Source organism: Myxocyprinus asiaticus, chromosome 26 (genome assembly GCF_019703515.2).
Source record: "Myxocyprinus asiaticus isolate MX2 ecotype Aquarium Trade chromosome 26, UBuf_Myxa_2, whole genome shotgun sequence".
Taxonomy (NCBI): Eukaryota; Metazoa; Chordata; class Actinopteri; order Cypriniformes; family Catostomidae; genus Myxocyprinus; species Myxocyprinus asiaticus.
The window spans coordinates 17,003,580-17,021,201 of NC_059369.1; the positions used below are offsets into that span (position 1 = coordinate 17,003,580).

The 17,622-nt window shown below is 38.7% G+C and overlaps 1 protein-coding gene across 2 annotated transcripts in view; it reads right to left on the reverse strand.

The window, feature by feature from the left end:
- LOC127417281 (SLIT-ROBO Rho GTPase-activating protein 1-like) overlaps positions 1 to 17,622 on the reverse strand; it is a 153,270-nt gene that overhangs the window by 79,479 nt on the left and 56,169 nt on the right. For both annotated transcript variants that reach the window (XM_051657183.1, XM_051657185.1), the window contains exons 3-4: positions 9,026 to 9,188; positions 969 to 1,031 (exon numbers count right to left, since the gene is read on the reverse strand). In XM_051657183.1, coding sequence (XP_051513143.1) covers positions 969 to 1,031; positions 9,026 to 9,188 — 226 coding nt within the window. The remainder of the gene's footprint in view (positions 1 to 968; positions 1,032 to 9,025; positions 9,189 to 17,622) is intronic.

Consider the following 17,622-nt stretch of genomic DNA (forward strand, 5'->3'; position numbering starts at 1 on the left):
GAACAATTGTTAAAGACGTCTGTCAAGGACATGTTTGCATAGAAAGACAAATAAAAAAACACAGCAGAAAATGAGTTCAGTGTGAACGGCCCCTTAGACACTAAGAAATTGTTTGACCGAGATGTAAATTGACTAATCAGGTATCGATGATACCACAATAATAGACCGGCGAGAAGAAAAGCTCATTCAAATAATGGCACAGTTGTGCTGGTCAACTAATGACTATACAGAAATCATAAATAAAAAAAAATTACCATAAATGTAAATTTCTGCATCAGTGTTTTTATTGATTAAAAAAACAAAACAAAAAACAAATTAAAACATTTACGTTAAGTGAAATAAAAGTAAAAAAACTCAGTTTTTCCAGTCCACATTACAATGCAAAGATGGAGTTTTCAAATTTATCCACTTGGGAGAGCATTTTTCAAAAAGCTCCATTTTTACTGTCAATAACGCCATCTCAGTGTAGACGGAAGGCCAAAACAGAGAGAAAAAGATGCGTTTTCAAACCAAAACGTATTAGTGTGGACACGGCCTAAAACTAAACTAAAACAAACAGCCTTAGAATGAAAATCAAACGAAAACTAAACTAAACTGAAGACAAAACAACATTTTAACTAAACATTTAAATCTATAATGATTCTGTCCAGAAGTTGCATAAAGCTGGCCAATCAGAATGGAGCTTGCAATTTCTGCAAGTGTTTAGCATGTGTGTGCAATATGCATCAGACAAACAGTGGAACAAACTGTAGGCAGTCTGTGGGTGTATTGTCTGAGGCTAAGACAAGATCCGCTGTGGCCTAAAGCTATGGTTTCCAATATTATACAAGCTTGAATGTTTTTCTGCTTTGAGGAGCTCACAAGAGATCATAGGTTTTTTTTTTTTTTTTTTTTAAGTAAATATGCATTGTCATGAAATTAGACTAAGATACTGTCACAGAGAGAGGAGTTATCAATATGGTACTTACCGTATAGAGCTCGTTGAGGACTTTCATTAAATCCTCTTGCAACTGAAAGGTGATTTCTTTACTCTGAAGAGAGAGAGAGAGAGAGAGAGAGAGAGAGTGAGAGAGAGAGAGAGATGCAAAAACTGGATGAAGAGGCATCAGCAATCAGGCTGCAATACACTAACTGACAACATATGTGACAAAAATAAAGCTGTAAGCATGTTATTCACACTGTAAACTCCAATGGTGTACTTTGAACATTGAATGATATGCAAACTCCCAACAAATTACTGTGCACAGAACAAAGCGGTCAACATATGCATGTAAACATGATTCCCTGGCCTTGATGTCAATTTAAAATTTACAAGCATACTACATCAAACATACAATATACTGTCTAATATATATATATATATATAAAATACACTAGGGGTGTAACGGTACATGTATTCATCCCGAACCGTCACGGTTCAGTGCATGCAGTCAGACGAAGAATACATCTGAGTCAGTCACAGGCGATCCACTCCAATCCAGAAGGGGGCGCGCACGGTAATGCAACGTTGTTTGCTAACCGCCACAACAGGAAAAAGAGCAGAAGAAGAGACCATCTATGCACCAACCCAAAACAAGAATGGCTTCTCCTAATGCACAAGTTTTATTTTTCATTATTCTATTTATTTTGTACTTTCATAACACAAGAGATGCTTTCCAGTTTTGTAGCTGACTGTGACCAAATACCTTTTGTTTTTACCCTACAAAAAAATATGGCCTATGCAAGAATGCATTCTGTTTACTGCTGAATACACTAAAGGAGGCTGCACTATACCAACTACCTCAGGGGTAACTAAATGCCGCTAGGTGGAACAAACTGTAGCATTTGGGATTTGTTGCTTTTTCCTGTTATACCGAACTCGTATCGAACCGAGACCACAAAACCGAGGTACGTACTGAACTGTGAATTCTGTGTACCGTTACACCCCTAATATATATATATACACACACACACACACACACATACATTTTTTATATTTATAAATAAATAACTTCAGACAAAGAAACAATAAACCAAAATTGCAATCCATTACCAAAAAAAAAAAAAGTGTCTTACATACTATACAATGAGCTATATGACATATTTCTAACTCAATGACACTGTACTGCATATACATATTTCCACCAACTGTTAACACTGATGGCTTGCACGTTGCAGTTGTAACATTCACTTCAACTTTTAGCTTGTGTGGATTACCTGCATGCAGCTGATCTTTCCATCTCGCAAGGCACTCTAGACTCTCACTAACCCAATTATATCTCTACTAATCCGATTCCACGTGCCATTCCTAACAATCAGCCAATGGGTCTATGAGCAAATCCTTCTACTACAGCATGCGCATTGACTGGAGTCAATCTGGATAAACCAGAGGCCACAACTTCTTTAAAAAAAATTCTCAATGAATGCATCTGTAAGGAAAACATTTATTTGGAAATCCAATCCATTGCATTTCGACTCTATTTCAAACTGACCCCACTCTTTCCACGCAACCAAAACGATCTGAAAAGTGGGAGGTCACATTATATACCATTTGGATATTAATGAATTAATGTCATGAACATTAATTAGGAAACAATGTTCGAACTTGGGCGAAAGTGGGGAGGGCCCCTGTGGTTATAATGGTTTATATTATGGCTCAAATTTTATGCATTTCTATCCATCAAAAACACTCTGTCATACTTTCTCAACTGTCTAAGCACTCTAATTTGACTCGAATTGCATCTGGAATGCAAGTGTAACACACGTCACGTGTTGTGTGGAGGTCAAGAGTTAAACTAATCCAGTTAATGTCTTCAAATACTCACACTGCGCTCTTCTACACTACCTCTGAAAGACAAACACAAGAGCCAACAGCTGTGTGTTTGTAAATGTGTTCATGTCAACACACCTGGAGGATCACACACACACACACCATGCTAAATGCTAAGTAATTGTTCGTGACTCATTGTACAGTACAGGCAGTCGAGTACTGTAAGGTAAGGAGTATAGTAAGGAATAGAGTAAGTGATTGTGGAAAGGGAGTGGTTTGATGTAGGCTTCTACAGGTGCAGTCAAAACCAGACTGATGGGAACATGGTTACACGGTTAGGAAGAGCCTAGTAGTAATAGAATTTAACTGAATGGGTTGTCCAACAACAGATATCTGGAAATCTCAAGATGTTCTACAACAGATATCTGGAAATCTCTGGATGTCCTACAACAGATATCTGAAAATCTCTCGATGTCCTACATAGGGTTGCAAAATTCCGGGAATTTTCAAAGTTGGAAACTTTCCATGGGAATTAACGGGAATAAACTGGAAATTTGCAAAATTGCAAGTTAGCCTATAACAGGGAACTTAAATGTAGTTGAAAAAAAAAACAAAAACATCTTGCAGCATAATCTTGGTTAAAACAACCAGATTTAATGCAAATTCAGTTGAATTTCTACCCTGCGCATTCCTCAATCACATGCACACAGCACACTTCTTACTACAGCAGGACTACTGAAGCCACACTACAGCATGTAAGTTTTGATGATATTACTCTAGTAAATATATTTGAGCAATGGTATTAAAGTTTAACTAGCAAATACTAAATCAAAATGTGTTTATACAATAGCTAGCAAGCCAGTAAATCATATATGCTAAATGTAAGCTAGCTAACACCATTTCATTGACAATTTAAGAGGGTAGCTATCACAGTGCTAGCTAGCTCAACTGTGATGCTGTTTCTTCTGCCTTCTGCTAGCCAGTTTTCTGTTATCATACAAGAACGTAGGTTATAGTTTGATTTAGCATGCTGACTGAGGAGTGTTCATCTATTCATCTAGCCTATTTCTATTCATTTGTCCAGCATCAACTGTCAAATATTTTTACCATTCCAGAATATTCCAATTGTTTAGCTAACTATTTATATATCTGTGCATGGCATTGCATTAGTGTTTTTTACAAGCTTTTTTCTAATCTTATTCTACAGAACAATGCCACGTGCGCCATCTGATGTGTGGATACATTTCACCTCAGCCAATGTAGAAGGAAAGGCTGTGTACATTTGCAAATACTGTGCAAAGACCTATGTTAAGAATGCCACAAAGATGCAGCAGCATATAGCCAAGTGCCCAAAGTTTTTTCCAATATTTCCAAAATTCCCCAGCTTAACTTCCCATGGAAAGTTTTTGGAAAGTTTTTGGAAAGTTTCCAGGAAATTTACCGGAAATTTTCCAGCCCTTTGCAACCCTAATCCTACAACAGATATCTGAAAATCTCTGGATGTCCTACAACAGATATCTTGAAATCTCTGGATGTCTTACAACTGATATCTGGAAATCTCCAGATGTTCTACAACAGTTTTCTGGAAATCTTAATGTCCAACAACAGATATATGGAAAACTTGGGATGTCCTACAACACATATCTGGAAATCTCTGGATGTTCTATGATAGACACCTTAAAATTTCTGGATATCAAGATATCTGGAAATCTATGGGATTTCCAACAACAGATTTATAGAAATCTCTAAATGTCCTACAATAGATAGCTGGAAATCTTGGGATGTTCTACAACATATTTTGGGACAACTCCGGATGACCTACAACAGATATCTGGAAATATTGGCATTTCCAACAACAGATATCTGGAAATCTTTGGGATGTCTTTAAACACAAATCTGGTTATCTTGGGATGCCCTACAACAGATGGTTTGGACAAGTGTCTACTGATGTCTAATCACAGATTTGCTTAATTAAAGCACACCATTTCAAAGATCCCAGGCCTAATCATTATTTTCCTGTAGGTGCGTGACGTGGGACCTCAGGCTTGCATATGGATGTTCCTGACTTTGCAACTTGGATGCTGGGCTTGTACATGTCAAGTAAGAAGTTGAGTCATAGTGGAACAACATTTGGGAGCTAATTTTAAGGACTCCATAAATAACCATACCAAGCCTCTGGGTATACAGCTTTACAGTATTCCATTAAAATTAATCAAGCTATAAAACACTGACAACCTCCAAGGCACGAACATAAGAGGGCTGACAGAAGCAGAGCCCATGCTGAAGCCAGTCAAAAACAATCCATGTCAAACAGTTGGGTCACAGTGGTAGTAGACTTTACATTTATTCATTTGGCAGACATTTTTATCTAAAGCAACTTACAGTGCATTTTAGATCCAAGTATACATCTAGGTTTGCTTTGCTAGTGCCATGCTCTACCAGCTGAGCTGGAACTAAATAAAAGTGCTTACAGAAATCTAACAAATATCATGCCTATAGATAGCTTTACAGCATCACATTATGATCAGGTCACACACAGTGGAATTTATATTTATGCCTGTATTATGTGTTTCAATTCATGCTTCAGTATTATGTAGTACTTATATCACTAGCTAAATAAAAGGGCATTTAATCTTGGAGGAAATTTTCCTTGCTCAGAGAAAGGCTCTGGAGTTTATCAACTAGATTAATAAGGTGAGCATTGATAGGAAAATGAATGGCGTCCATTACAGACCAATCACCTCCTTTGGCCTGAGCAATAGAGTGAGTTCTGAGAATTCAAAATTTACCTCCAAGTGTGTAAAAGCAAAAGCTGTATAAATAATGAAAACAAAATGCATGTGATGAAATCTGTTCGTCCTTGATGGAATTGCTAATTGTAAATGCATGCTGGAAGCATGTGCTCCAGTGATGCTGAGCTCCATCAGTGGTGGGATGCTCGAATGTTGCATGGTTAAATGTATATTTCAACATCACTCTACAGATCCTTTACCACATTCCTTTAGACTTTATTGCTTTTAACGAAACCTTCATTTCTAGAGTTCAAATAAATGAAATATTTGAAGGAAGGACATCATCTAAATAAGTGTTAACTACATGCTGCGTGTCACTACTGCCGACCAACACATGCTCAGAAACGTGCATCAACACCATGGCTGGTTGTGGTCTAATTAACTTGTATGCATGCTGGACAAAGCTGAGCTACAACCACATTCTGTCTGTCATTGGTCTGTTTTCACAAAAATTAGATTACTTATCAGACGTACTGTTAACTATCAACTAACTCCTTGCGACTTCTTACAAACAGTGTGGGACTAAGTTACATGCCCAAGTTTAATACTTGGGGTTATTATGGGTTAGATCAAATCCCTTACCCCAAGCATAAGCAACTGTAATAGTGATGTTTGACTTCCAAGTCTCTTGCCACCTTTCAAAGGAACATCCTCAAGGTCTGTCTCTTGGAAGCAGAGAGTGAGCGAGTGTCTCAGTGTGACACTTGCAGCTGTGCCTTGAAGGGTTGAGGAGACAGCAAGGGCTTCAATCTTCTGTGTGTGGGGCTCATTACTGAAATGATGTTGTGATCAAAGGAAGCGGTATGCACTGATTACAAGGAAGAGCAGTTTTAACACCATGGGTGACTAACTGCCCCCCACAAACAACATATAGCGCCCTTAAGGGAAACAACCCACTGCTCTCTCTCTCTTCTGCCACTCTTGTGTCAACACATTGAGAAAGCAGAGAGCTAGATGTTATGTGGAAGAAGTGGTCTTGTTATATAACTAGTCACATAAGAGCTGCATACCAATAGTGGTTTATGTAAACAGGGGCTATAGAGGGAGACATGCCCATTTGGGGATGTCAAATGGTCATTTACATATTTATATATACAGATTACAAGATGCATTTATGGACAAATGTATTAGATGCTGACTGACCCACCAGGTTTCTTTCATCGCAAAGTTGGTGTCGTTACTCATAATGTTGCCTTTTAAGTTTAAACTATAAAACCTAGGGTACTTCCTACACTGTGATGTAGATGTATTTATTACCCTTGAATGCAAGGCACTCATTATTCTGAATACAGCTAGGAGGAGCACGGAAGACATCTGGTTCTTTGTCATAATACAGTCTTTAACCCTGCTTACTATAACGGGCACCTTCCTCTTGTGTTAGCATGCAATAATGAGAGAAGGTTTCAACACTCTACATTACACCAAGGTGATATTTTCCAACACATATCCACTTCTACCAAAAATAGTGCTGGTACCAGAACCGATGCTTAGTCAGGAGACCTGCGAACCAGCCCGTGTTTTCACTGACATGAAAGCCGATCCAAGATGGATTCATTTTTGTTTTAGTTGTGAGAAAGCAATTTAATATCCAAAGTAACTTTGCTTGGTATTATTATGTCAAATGCTTCTATGCAAGTTATAAAAAACAGATAATGAATACAATTCATACAGTATGATATTTGTAAATAAAATCACTGGGCAATGGACAGGGGAAATAAAGTGGCGGGAGTGACTGAGCAGTGCATCAGAAATCAGAATGTGGTGTCTGTCAACTGAACGCACATCGTGTCTTGAAGCGTAGACACCTTTGAAAAGTTGCGGTTTCGAAAACTGTACTTGGTGAGGACACCTCTCATTCTCCAATATTACTGGTACCTGATTTTAAACCAACAGATTAAAAGCAATATACCGGGTTCAATACAAGTTACGCTCAATCTACAGAATTTGTAGCATAATGTTGATTACCGCAAAAATTAATTTCAAATTGTCCCTCCTTTTCTTTCATAAAAGTAAAAATCGTGGTAACAATGAGGCACAATGGAAGTCAATGGGGACAATTTTTGGAGGGTTTAAAAAGCAGAAATGTGAAGCTTATAATTTTATAAAAGCACTTACATTAATTCTGTTAAAATGTGTGTATTATCTGAGCTGCGAAGTTGTTCAAATCATAGTTTTATTTATGTTCGTTTTAGGGTTTGCCGTTACGTCGTCATGGCAACGAAGTTGTAAAATTGGATAACTTTAATCAGAAATGTTAATAAGCGATTTCATCACACTAAAATCATGTTAACATGCATCTTGTTTAAGTCTTGTAGATATACTTTTAAAACAGAACTTTTTAACGTTTACAAGTTGGCCCCCCATTTACTTCCATTGTAACTGCCTCACTGTAACCCCGATTTTTGCTTTTTCTTTTTAAAGAAAAGGAGGGAAAAGTCTAAATAATTTTTTAGTGGTAATCAACACAACAAAATATTCCTAGGGGCCATTGCAGAGCTGATTTTTTTTTTCAGCCCAGAACCACATTGTCTTTGGCGGTAAGGTCCAGAAAAGGGCCAGACTGGCCAAAAGCAGTGGCAGTGACAGTGGAAAAGGGGTCACAGAAGACTCCAAAGCCTTTATCCATCTCTGCTTTTGCACATCCCTCAGCTGGTAAGAACTGCTGAGCAAGCCCCTTGAATAACCCTTGTTTGAGACCAAATGTTTGCCTCCTAAATTCAAGCCTTTTAATTTGCTGTTGTGGTTGAATCAAAGGACTTGCATGCATGGCAGCACATAATCTGTTTGGGAGTTGTCCCCCCATCTGTGGCCTGTGTCGCAGGGACCGCCACGTCGTCTCGGTCATGGGGCCACAGACATCAAACGAGAGGCAGGAGGCCATGATTAGAGCTCGGGCCTAAGGAACTTTTCAGAACAGAACCACAGCCTAGAAGCAGAGGTCCCATATGGCTGGACCCACATTGTAAATCTGACAAGCAAATACAGGCACCCAAACAACCCCATACCACAAAAAACATCATATGCCCCACATCTGGCTTTAACAAGAACTAAGTGCAAACAGGTATACTTTGAATGATGAGAACATCGTCTTTGTCTCTTGAGCATAAAAATTTTACTATTTATTTCTAAAATTGCTTACTATTTCTGCTATATCTATACAATCAATACTCAATGTTTCTAGAAGAGTCAACTCTTTGGGTAGTATAATAGAAACTACCTGAAACGAATATGAATGAAAAAAAAAAAACTTAGAGGAATAACTAGGGTCTATACAATAACATCAGAAAAAAAATGAAGAGACACTCTAGCTCAAGGAACTTCTTTATTGCAATTAAATAGCCAAATATATATTTAAGGAGTTATACATCATATTACGTACTAAGTAGAATTAGTAGAAGTAGTCACAACTGTGGCAGTTGTAGCTTTAAGATTCGCATGACAGGACAAATTAGTAGTAATAAAGTAAAAGGAAAACAGTTCTGACCTTTTTCAGAAGGCGTGTAGAGTCTTCACTAATCTGCATGAAGCGCATGATAACGTTGTTCAAATAAATGTCACTCAGAGTCGCATGATCTTTGCTCTCCCTTCGAACCTGGTTCAACAACAGGTACCAGCAGTTCACTGGGGACAAGAGATTCTGGTCCTTCCTGTATAAGAGATAGAAGAAGAAAGAATGATCAAACACAATGAAAGTCTCCTCTCTGCAAGCTGTCAAAGTCCATCTGTGCTGCTCAGCTCACCCTTTAAAAGCTATGTACTTGGATCACATGCATTTCCATCCCTCTCATCTCTTCCCTTGACGATAGGTGGCCTATTTGGGCATGCATGATTTGTGGATACTTTGTAGCATGCATGCAGTGGTCTGCAGTGCCAGTGAGGCAACAGAACCATGATTTGGGCCTAAAAGTAATCTGGAGCCTCATTAATGTTTCTGGAACATGTAGGAGTTTCAGAAAGATTCTGGGTCAGAGCTGAAATTATCCTATTTCGGAGCTATTTCAAGATCATAACGAAACTGCAGTATGGTAACCATTGCATAGTAGGTCCATATAAACAAGACAGTCATTTCAATATGTAAAATAAGACAGAATGAACTAGATTAGTTACAGTTGAAGTCATAAACTTAGGCTGAAGTCATTAAAACTCCACAGATTTCATATTTGCAAACTATAGTTTTGGCAAGTCTATTAGGACATCTACTTTGTGCATGACACAAGTAATTTTTCCAACAATTGTTTACAGACAGATTGTTTCACTTTTAATTGACTATATCACAATTCCAGTGGGTCAGAAGTTTACATTCACCAAGTTAACTTTGCCTTTAAGCAGCTTGGAAAATTCCAGAAAATGATTTCAATTAGATTCTGATAGGCTAATTGGAGTCAACTGAAGGTGTACCTGTGGATATATTTTAAGGCCTACCTTCCAACTCAGTGCCTCTTTACTTGATAACATGGGAAAAAAATCAGCCAAGACCTCAGAAAAAATAAATTGTGGACATCCACAAGTCTGGTTCATCCTTGGAAGCAATTTCCAAACACCTTAAGGTACCACGTTCATCTGTACAAACAACAGAACACAAGTATAAACATCATGGGACCACGCAGCCATCATACCACTCAGGAAGGAGACGCATTCTGTATCCTAGAGATGAACGTAATTTGGTGCGAAAAATGCTAATCAATCCCAGAACAACAGCAAAGGACCTTGTGAAGATGCTGGAGGAAACAGGTAGACAAGTATCAATCTCCACAGTAAAAGGAGTCCTATATTGACATAACCTGAAAGGCTGCTCATCAAGGAAGAAGCCACTGCTCCAAAACCGCCATAAAAAAGCCAGAATACAGTTTGCAAATGCACATGGGGACACAAATCTTACTTTTGAGAAATGTCCTCTGGTCTGATGAAAAAGAAATGTAACTTTTTGGCCATAATGACCATCATTATGTTTGGAGGAAAAAGGGTGAGGCTTGCAAGCCGAAGAACACCATCCCAACTGTGAAGCATGGTGGTGGCAGCATCATGTTGTGGGGGTGCTTTGCTGCAGGAGGGACTGGTGCACTTCACAAAATAGATTTTATTATGTGGATATACTGAAGCAACATCTCAAGACATCAGCCAAGAAGTTAAAGCTCGGTCACAAATGGGTCTTCCAAATGGACAATGACCTCAAGCATACCTCCAAAGTTGTGGCAAAATGGCTTAAGGACAACAAAGTCAAGGTATTGGAGTTGCCATCACAAAGCCCTGACCTCAATCTGGTAGAACATTTGTGGGGAGAACTGAAAAAGCGTGTGCAAGCAAGGAGGCCTACAAACCTGACTCGGTAACACCAGTTCTGTCTGGAGGAATGGCAAAATTCCAGCAAATTATTGTGAGAAGCTTGTGGAAGTCTACCCAAAATGTTTGACCCAAATTAAACAATTTAAAGGCAATGTTACCAAATACTAACAAATTGTATGTAAACTTCTGACCCACTGGGAATGAGATGAAAGAAATAAAAGCTCAAATAAACAATTCTCTCTACTATTATTCTGACATTTCACATTCTTAAAATAAATTAGTGATCCTAACTGACCTAAGACAGGGAATGTTTTCTATGATTAAATGTCAGGAATTGTGAAAAAACTGAGTTTAAATGTATTTGGCTAAGGTGTATGTAAACTTCTGACTTCAACTGTAACTAACTAGAGTTAACCAACTATATTTTTACATTTTCAGCAATGTATCAGCCGCCATGATGCTGGGGTGTTGTGAGTACTTTCCATGGCAATGCTATTCAGCAGTGTTCTGGTTGGATTTTATGGAGTTGCTTGGTGGGTGTTTATTGGCCCCCTAAGGCCACGTCCACACTATGTTTTCAGTTGAAAACTGTTTTTCATATCCTAACATCATCCTTTTCCAATGTATAGAGAGGTTATGTTTTCGGTGGAGGAAAATGCTGTTACAGTGTGGATGAGTGGCATAACCGTAGCAAAATCAACCGAAAAATGTTATTGTAGATGTGGCCTAAATCTCTATGATGTTCTGTTCCCTAGATATGGCTCAGGTACCTCCTTCAATGAGAGTACATGGAACTTTACTGGAATGTTTTATCCCAATATTAACTATTTTTGCCATAGCCAGCAAAAAATGGGAAGCAGTGGATTTCCTACTATCAAAATCTTGACCAGCAGGAAACACTGTATATGGAAGTCATTTTCAACTTTGTTTCCTACTAACCCAGCACACAAAACAGGCAATGCATGTCATCGCTGTAGGTGAAGGCCTGTGGCCTCCCAACAAAACACACCTATGACTTGAGCTATAAAGCGACAAAGGCATCTGTATCCACAGAAGATGAGCTTAAACATTTAATTTCCAACCTTCACAGCATTCAACAAAAACAGGAAACAAACTTTCAGCTGACTTAATCCATAAGTCTCTTAGATGAAAGACATTCCTTGGAGTAACAGCATGTTTCAAAAGCCAGAGTTTAAGATTCAGTCATCTATGCCAGAATGGATCAAATGAATAAAGTAACTGAGCTAAAATCATGGAGATGCATGGTCACAATATGAGCATGGTGTTCAGGGGAGGGGGATTTAGATTGCAGGGAGAATTATGGAAGCCTGTGCATTTTGAATTTGATGAACATTTAGGATGAAAAAGTCATAAATTATTGCAAATGTTAGTTCTTTGCTGAGGCATAATTAATTGTCTAATAAAATAATGAGCAGACGCATTTTGGATTGGAGAGTTATGCTTGTGTCAGGGGGATGCATGCTTGGGACTTAAGTTTTTTTTTTTTTTTAATGGGATTTTAAGAGGCCATGTGAGACAAACAAGTCAGCAAAAATAACTCTGAAATTCAGCATTAACTACTAAATGAAATCAGAATGACTCAGAACAGCAGCTGTTCAGTAATGGATAATGTTTATGAATTCATCTGATTAGACACTTTTAGATGAAAACTGGATTAAACCATAAAACAAAGAATACAGAAATTATTATACAATATATACACTGGCGGCCAAAAGTTTGGAATAATATACAGATTTTGCTCTTATAGAAAGAAATTGGTACTTTTATTCACCAAAGTGGCATTCACCTGATCACAATGTATAGTCAGGACATTAATAACGGGAAAAATGACTATTACAGTTTGAAAAAAATGTTCAGAACTTCTTAAACTACTTCAAAGAGTTCTCATCAAAAAATCCTCCACGTGCAGCAATGACAGCTTTGCAGATCCTTGGCATTCTAGCTGTCAGTTTGTCTAGATACTCAGGTGACATTTCACCCCACGCTTCCTGTAGCACTTGCCATAGATGTGGCTGTCCTGTCAGGCACTTCTCACACACCTTACAGTCTAGCTGATCCCACAAAAGCTCAATGGGGTTAAGATCCATAACACTCTTTTCCAATTATGTTGGAATAATGTACAGATTTTGCTGTTTCTGAAGGGAATTGGTAATTTAATTCACCAAAGTGGCATTCAACTGATCACAAATTATAGTCAGGACATTTCTGATGTAAAAAACAGCACCATCACTATTTGAAAAAAGTCATTTTTGATCAAATCTAGACAGGCCCCATTTCCAGCAGCCATCATTCCAACACCTTGAGTAATCATGCTAAATTGCTAATTTGGTACTAGAAAATCACTTGCCATTATATCAAACAGAGTTGAAAGCTATTTGGTTCGTTAAATGAAGCTTAAAATTGTCTGTGTGTTTGTTTTTGAGTTGCCAAAGTATGCAATAGACTGGCATGTCTTAAGGTCAATATTAGGTCAAAAATGGCAAAATAAGAAACAGCTTTCTCTAGAAACTTGTCAGTTAATCATTGTTTTGTGGAATGAAGGCAATACAATGCTTGAAATTGCCAAAAAAACTGAAGATTTCATACAAAGGTGTACACTACAGTCTTCAAAGACAAAGGACAACTGGCTCTAACAAGGACAGAAAGAGATGTGGAAGGCCAGATGTACAACTAAACAAGAGGATAAGTACATCAGAGTCTCTAGTTTGAGAAATAGATGCCTCACATATCCTCAGCTGACAGCTTCATTGAATTCTACCCACTCAACACCAGTTTCATGTACAACAGTAAAGAGAAGACTCAGGGGTGCAGGCCTTATGGGAAGAATTGCAAAGAAAAAGCCACTTTTGAAACAGAAAAACAAAAAGAAAAGGTTAGAGTGGGCAAAGAAACACAGCCATTGGACAACAGATAATTGGAAAAGAGTGTTATGGATCTTAATCCCTTTGAGCATTTGTGGGATCAGCTAGACTGTAAGGTGCGCGAGAAGTGACCGACGAGACAGCCACATCCATGGTAAGTGCTACAGGAAGTGTGGGGTTGAAATGTCACCTGAGTATCTGGACAAACTGACGGCTAGAATGTCAAGGATCTGCAAAGCTGTCATTGCTGCATGTGGAGGATTTTTTGATAAGAACTCTTTGAAGTAGTTTAAGTTCTGAATTTTTTTTTTTTTTTCAAATTTTAATAGTCATTTTTCATGTTATTAATGTCCTGACTATACACTGTGATCAGTTGAATGCCACTTTGGTGAATAAAAGTACCAATTTCTTTCCATAAGAGTAAAACCTGTACATTATTCCAAACTTTTGGGCCAGTGTGTGTGTGTGTGTGTGTGTGTGTGTGTACATAAAACAAAATTCAGATATAAATATACGATTTTTATATATAAATGTCCCTTTTTCAGGACACTGTATTTTAAAGATAATTTTGTAAAAATTCTAATAACTTTACAGATCTTTATTGTAAAGGGTTTAAATAATGTTTTCCATGCTTGTTTAATGAACCATAAACAATTAATGAACATGCACCTTAACGGTCGTTAAGACACTAACAGCTTACATATGGTAGGCAATTAAGGTAACAGTTATAAAAACTTAAGACATTAAAGAGACCTTTCTACTGACTCTGAAAAACACCAAAAGAAAGATGCCCAGGGTCCCTGCGTGAACGTGCCTTAGTCATGCTGCATGGAGGCATGAGGACTGCAGATGTGGCCAGGGCAATAAATTGTAATGTCTGTACTGTGAGATACCTAAGACAGCGCTACAGGGAGACAGGAAGGACAGCTGATCATCCTCGCAGTGGCAGTCCACGTGTAACAACACCTGCACAGGATCAGTACATCCGAATATCACACCTGCGGGACAGGTACAGGATGGCAACAGCGACTGCCTGAGTTATACCAGGAATGCACAATCCCTCCATCAGTGCTCAGACTGTCCGCAATAGGCTGAGAGAGGCTGGACTGAGGGCTTGTAGGCCTGTTATAAGGCAGGTCCTTACCAGACATCACCCGCAACAATGTCGCCTGTGGGCACAAACCCACCTTCGCTGGACCAGACAGGACTGGCAAAAAGTGCTCTTCACTGACGAGTCGCGGTTTTGTCTCACCAGGGGTGATGGTCGGACTCGCGTTTATCGTCGGAGGAAAGAGCGTTAAACCGAGGCATGTACTCTGGAGCAGGATCGATGTGGACGTGGAGGGTCCTTCATGGTCTGAGGCGGTGTGTCACAGCATCATCGGACTGAGCTTGTTGTCACTGCAGGCAAACTCAACGCTGTGCATTACAGGGAAGACATCCTCCTCCCTCATGTGGTACCCTTCCTGCAGGCTCATCCTGACATGACCCTCCAGCATGACAATGCCACCAGCCATACTGCTCGTTCTGTGTGTGATTTCCTGCAAGAAAGGAATGTCAGTGTTCTGCCATGGCAGAAGAGCCTGGATCTGAATCCCATTGACCACGTCTAGGACCTGTTGGATCGGAGGGTGAGGGCTAGGGCCATTCCCCCCAGAAATGTCCGGGAACTTGCAAGTGCCTTGGTGGAAGAGTGGGGTAACATCTCACAGCAAGAACTGGTAAATCTGGTGCAGTCCATGAGGAGGAGATGCACTGCAGTACTTAATGCAGCTGGTGTCCACACCAGATACTGACTGTTACTTTTGATCAAATAACAATTGGCCTCCAACTGCCCATCTGTCCCTCCAAAGGGCAACTGAGTGGCCAAGTTCTATGCTCTAATGCACAGCAGTACACATGCTTGTGCAAAGCAGAATGTGACTGTAAATCAAAGTTGAGAGGAGAAACCAGCCAGTGAAGAAAGCTGCTGAAAATCAGGGCAGAGTAGGACGACTAGATCATTTACAGGCATAGCTGTGAGAAGTAGGGGTGCTGAGGGTGCTGCAGCACCCCCTGTCAGCATTCCAGGCCACCCTGTGAAGTGCTGTCAAAATAATATATATGCATGAAAAATGAATGACAATTCTTTAAAGTTATTTGAAAACCATCATGTTCTTTGTTAATCTCGTTGAATGTAGAAAGAATGTATTCAATAATTCAATAATAGTGTTGGGGATTTCCCTGCTTGAGCTGCGTGAACTGAGCTGATCACCAATCACCTGTCTAAAGCACGGAAAATTAAGAACAGTCCCTAAAATGATCAACACCATAACCACTAAAAGATAATACTAATACTTCATACTTTTTGTTTTCTATTTCAGGAGCGCAGTAAGTTTTTTTACAGCGGTTTTATAGCGTTATAGCGTATGTGATTTTCCCACTGTACTGAGTGCACTCCCAGAAATGTTGAATTCTGTTTCCGCTGTGTTGACATGTTGTTGGGCTCCATCTTATGACCCAAACACCCATCAGAACACCGCTTATGTTTACATGAGCGCATTAAGCCGCGTACTCCAGTGTGTTAAACCACTTTCTCTTAATCCCTTAAACGGCGTAAGTAAATCAGCATTCTTGTTTACACAATGTTTCAGAACGCCACTTTCTGCTAAAACCCTGGAATAAACCGTTTTCTTAAGTGCATGTTAACGTGGTCATTAACACTGCAGCCAAGCAGAACTACTGTGTACTGTACAGTAGCAGACCTTTTAATCAACATTTAATCAACATCTAAAAATACTTTAGTGTGTAGAGAAATACTTGCAATGGAGAGTAGGCATCAAAAACACCTTTAACTGTAAAATCAAATGTATGGGGACAAAACAGAATGAAACAGAACTGTTTAAATTGTAGCATTTAAACAAAACAAGCTCAAAAGAAAAGATTGCTTTTTATTTAGTTACAAGGATGTAGTCTACATGAGTCTCACTGTCACTGAATATGCACGAAGCCTTAAATACCATACATTTTTATGGTTGGATTATTTTTTGTCAGTGTTCCCTTCCGAGGTGTTACCATGTCTTTATAGCTACATTAGTGACAGCTACACAAATGAATTACACTTGGTTACCCTACCCAAAAAAAAATCATTTTGAACTTATGAGTCATGATCACCCAACAAATAGGTCCACAAAAGTGTAAATATAAATAAAAACTACATTCAATACAGTAAACATCAACACTGTAGCCAGAGTAACTTAATTCTGTGTTGGTTTAAACATCATGCAGATCACAAACATTGTATTGACAGCTCACTGATTTTTAAGAGCCGGTGTAGGAGGGTTTGACAACAAACAAGGTCATCAACTGAACTGATCATGCTGGCTAAACGATCTGTAATGTTTTGAAACCAAACAAATTATTGTGGCAGTTGGAATCTCCGATGCCTTATATGCATTAAATAGAGGAATGGGTCAATAGTCATAATGCAGGGGTCCTCAACTTATTTAGGCTAAGGACCCCTTGATGGATAGAAAGATGGAAAAGGGACCTGCACCATATTACATATATTGCATATTTATAATATCAAGTGTTGCATTTTAGGCCAGGCCTGACCTTTAATTACATGCATATAGTAACATAATAATGTATTTGCATACTTTGTTGTTATGGTTGTGATTGCAAAGCCATTAAAATAATCATTAATGATGTCTAGAGTCTTATACCTGTACATTTAATTTTACATACTATAACACATTTTATTCTGGGAGGGATAATTAATCATTTAGATAAACACAGTATTTTTGGTGAACATATATTTAAATTTTTCCACAGTGGTCAAATAAAAGTTGGCTGATCCCGTTAAAATGGACCCCCCGTCGTAACAGTTAAAGATCTAAGATGAAGATTACCCCAAATTCAAAGGTTCAAACCATGT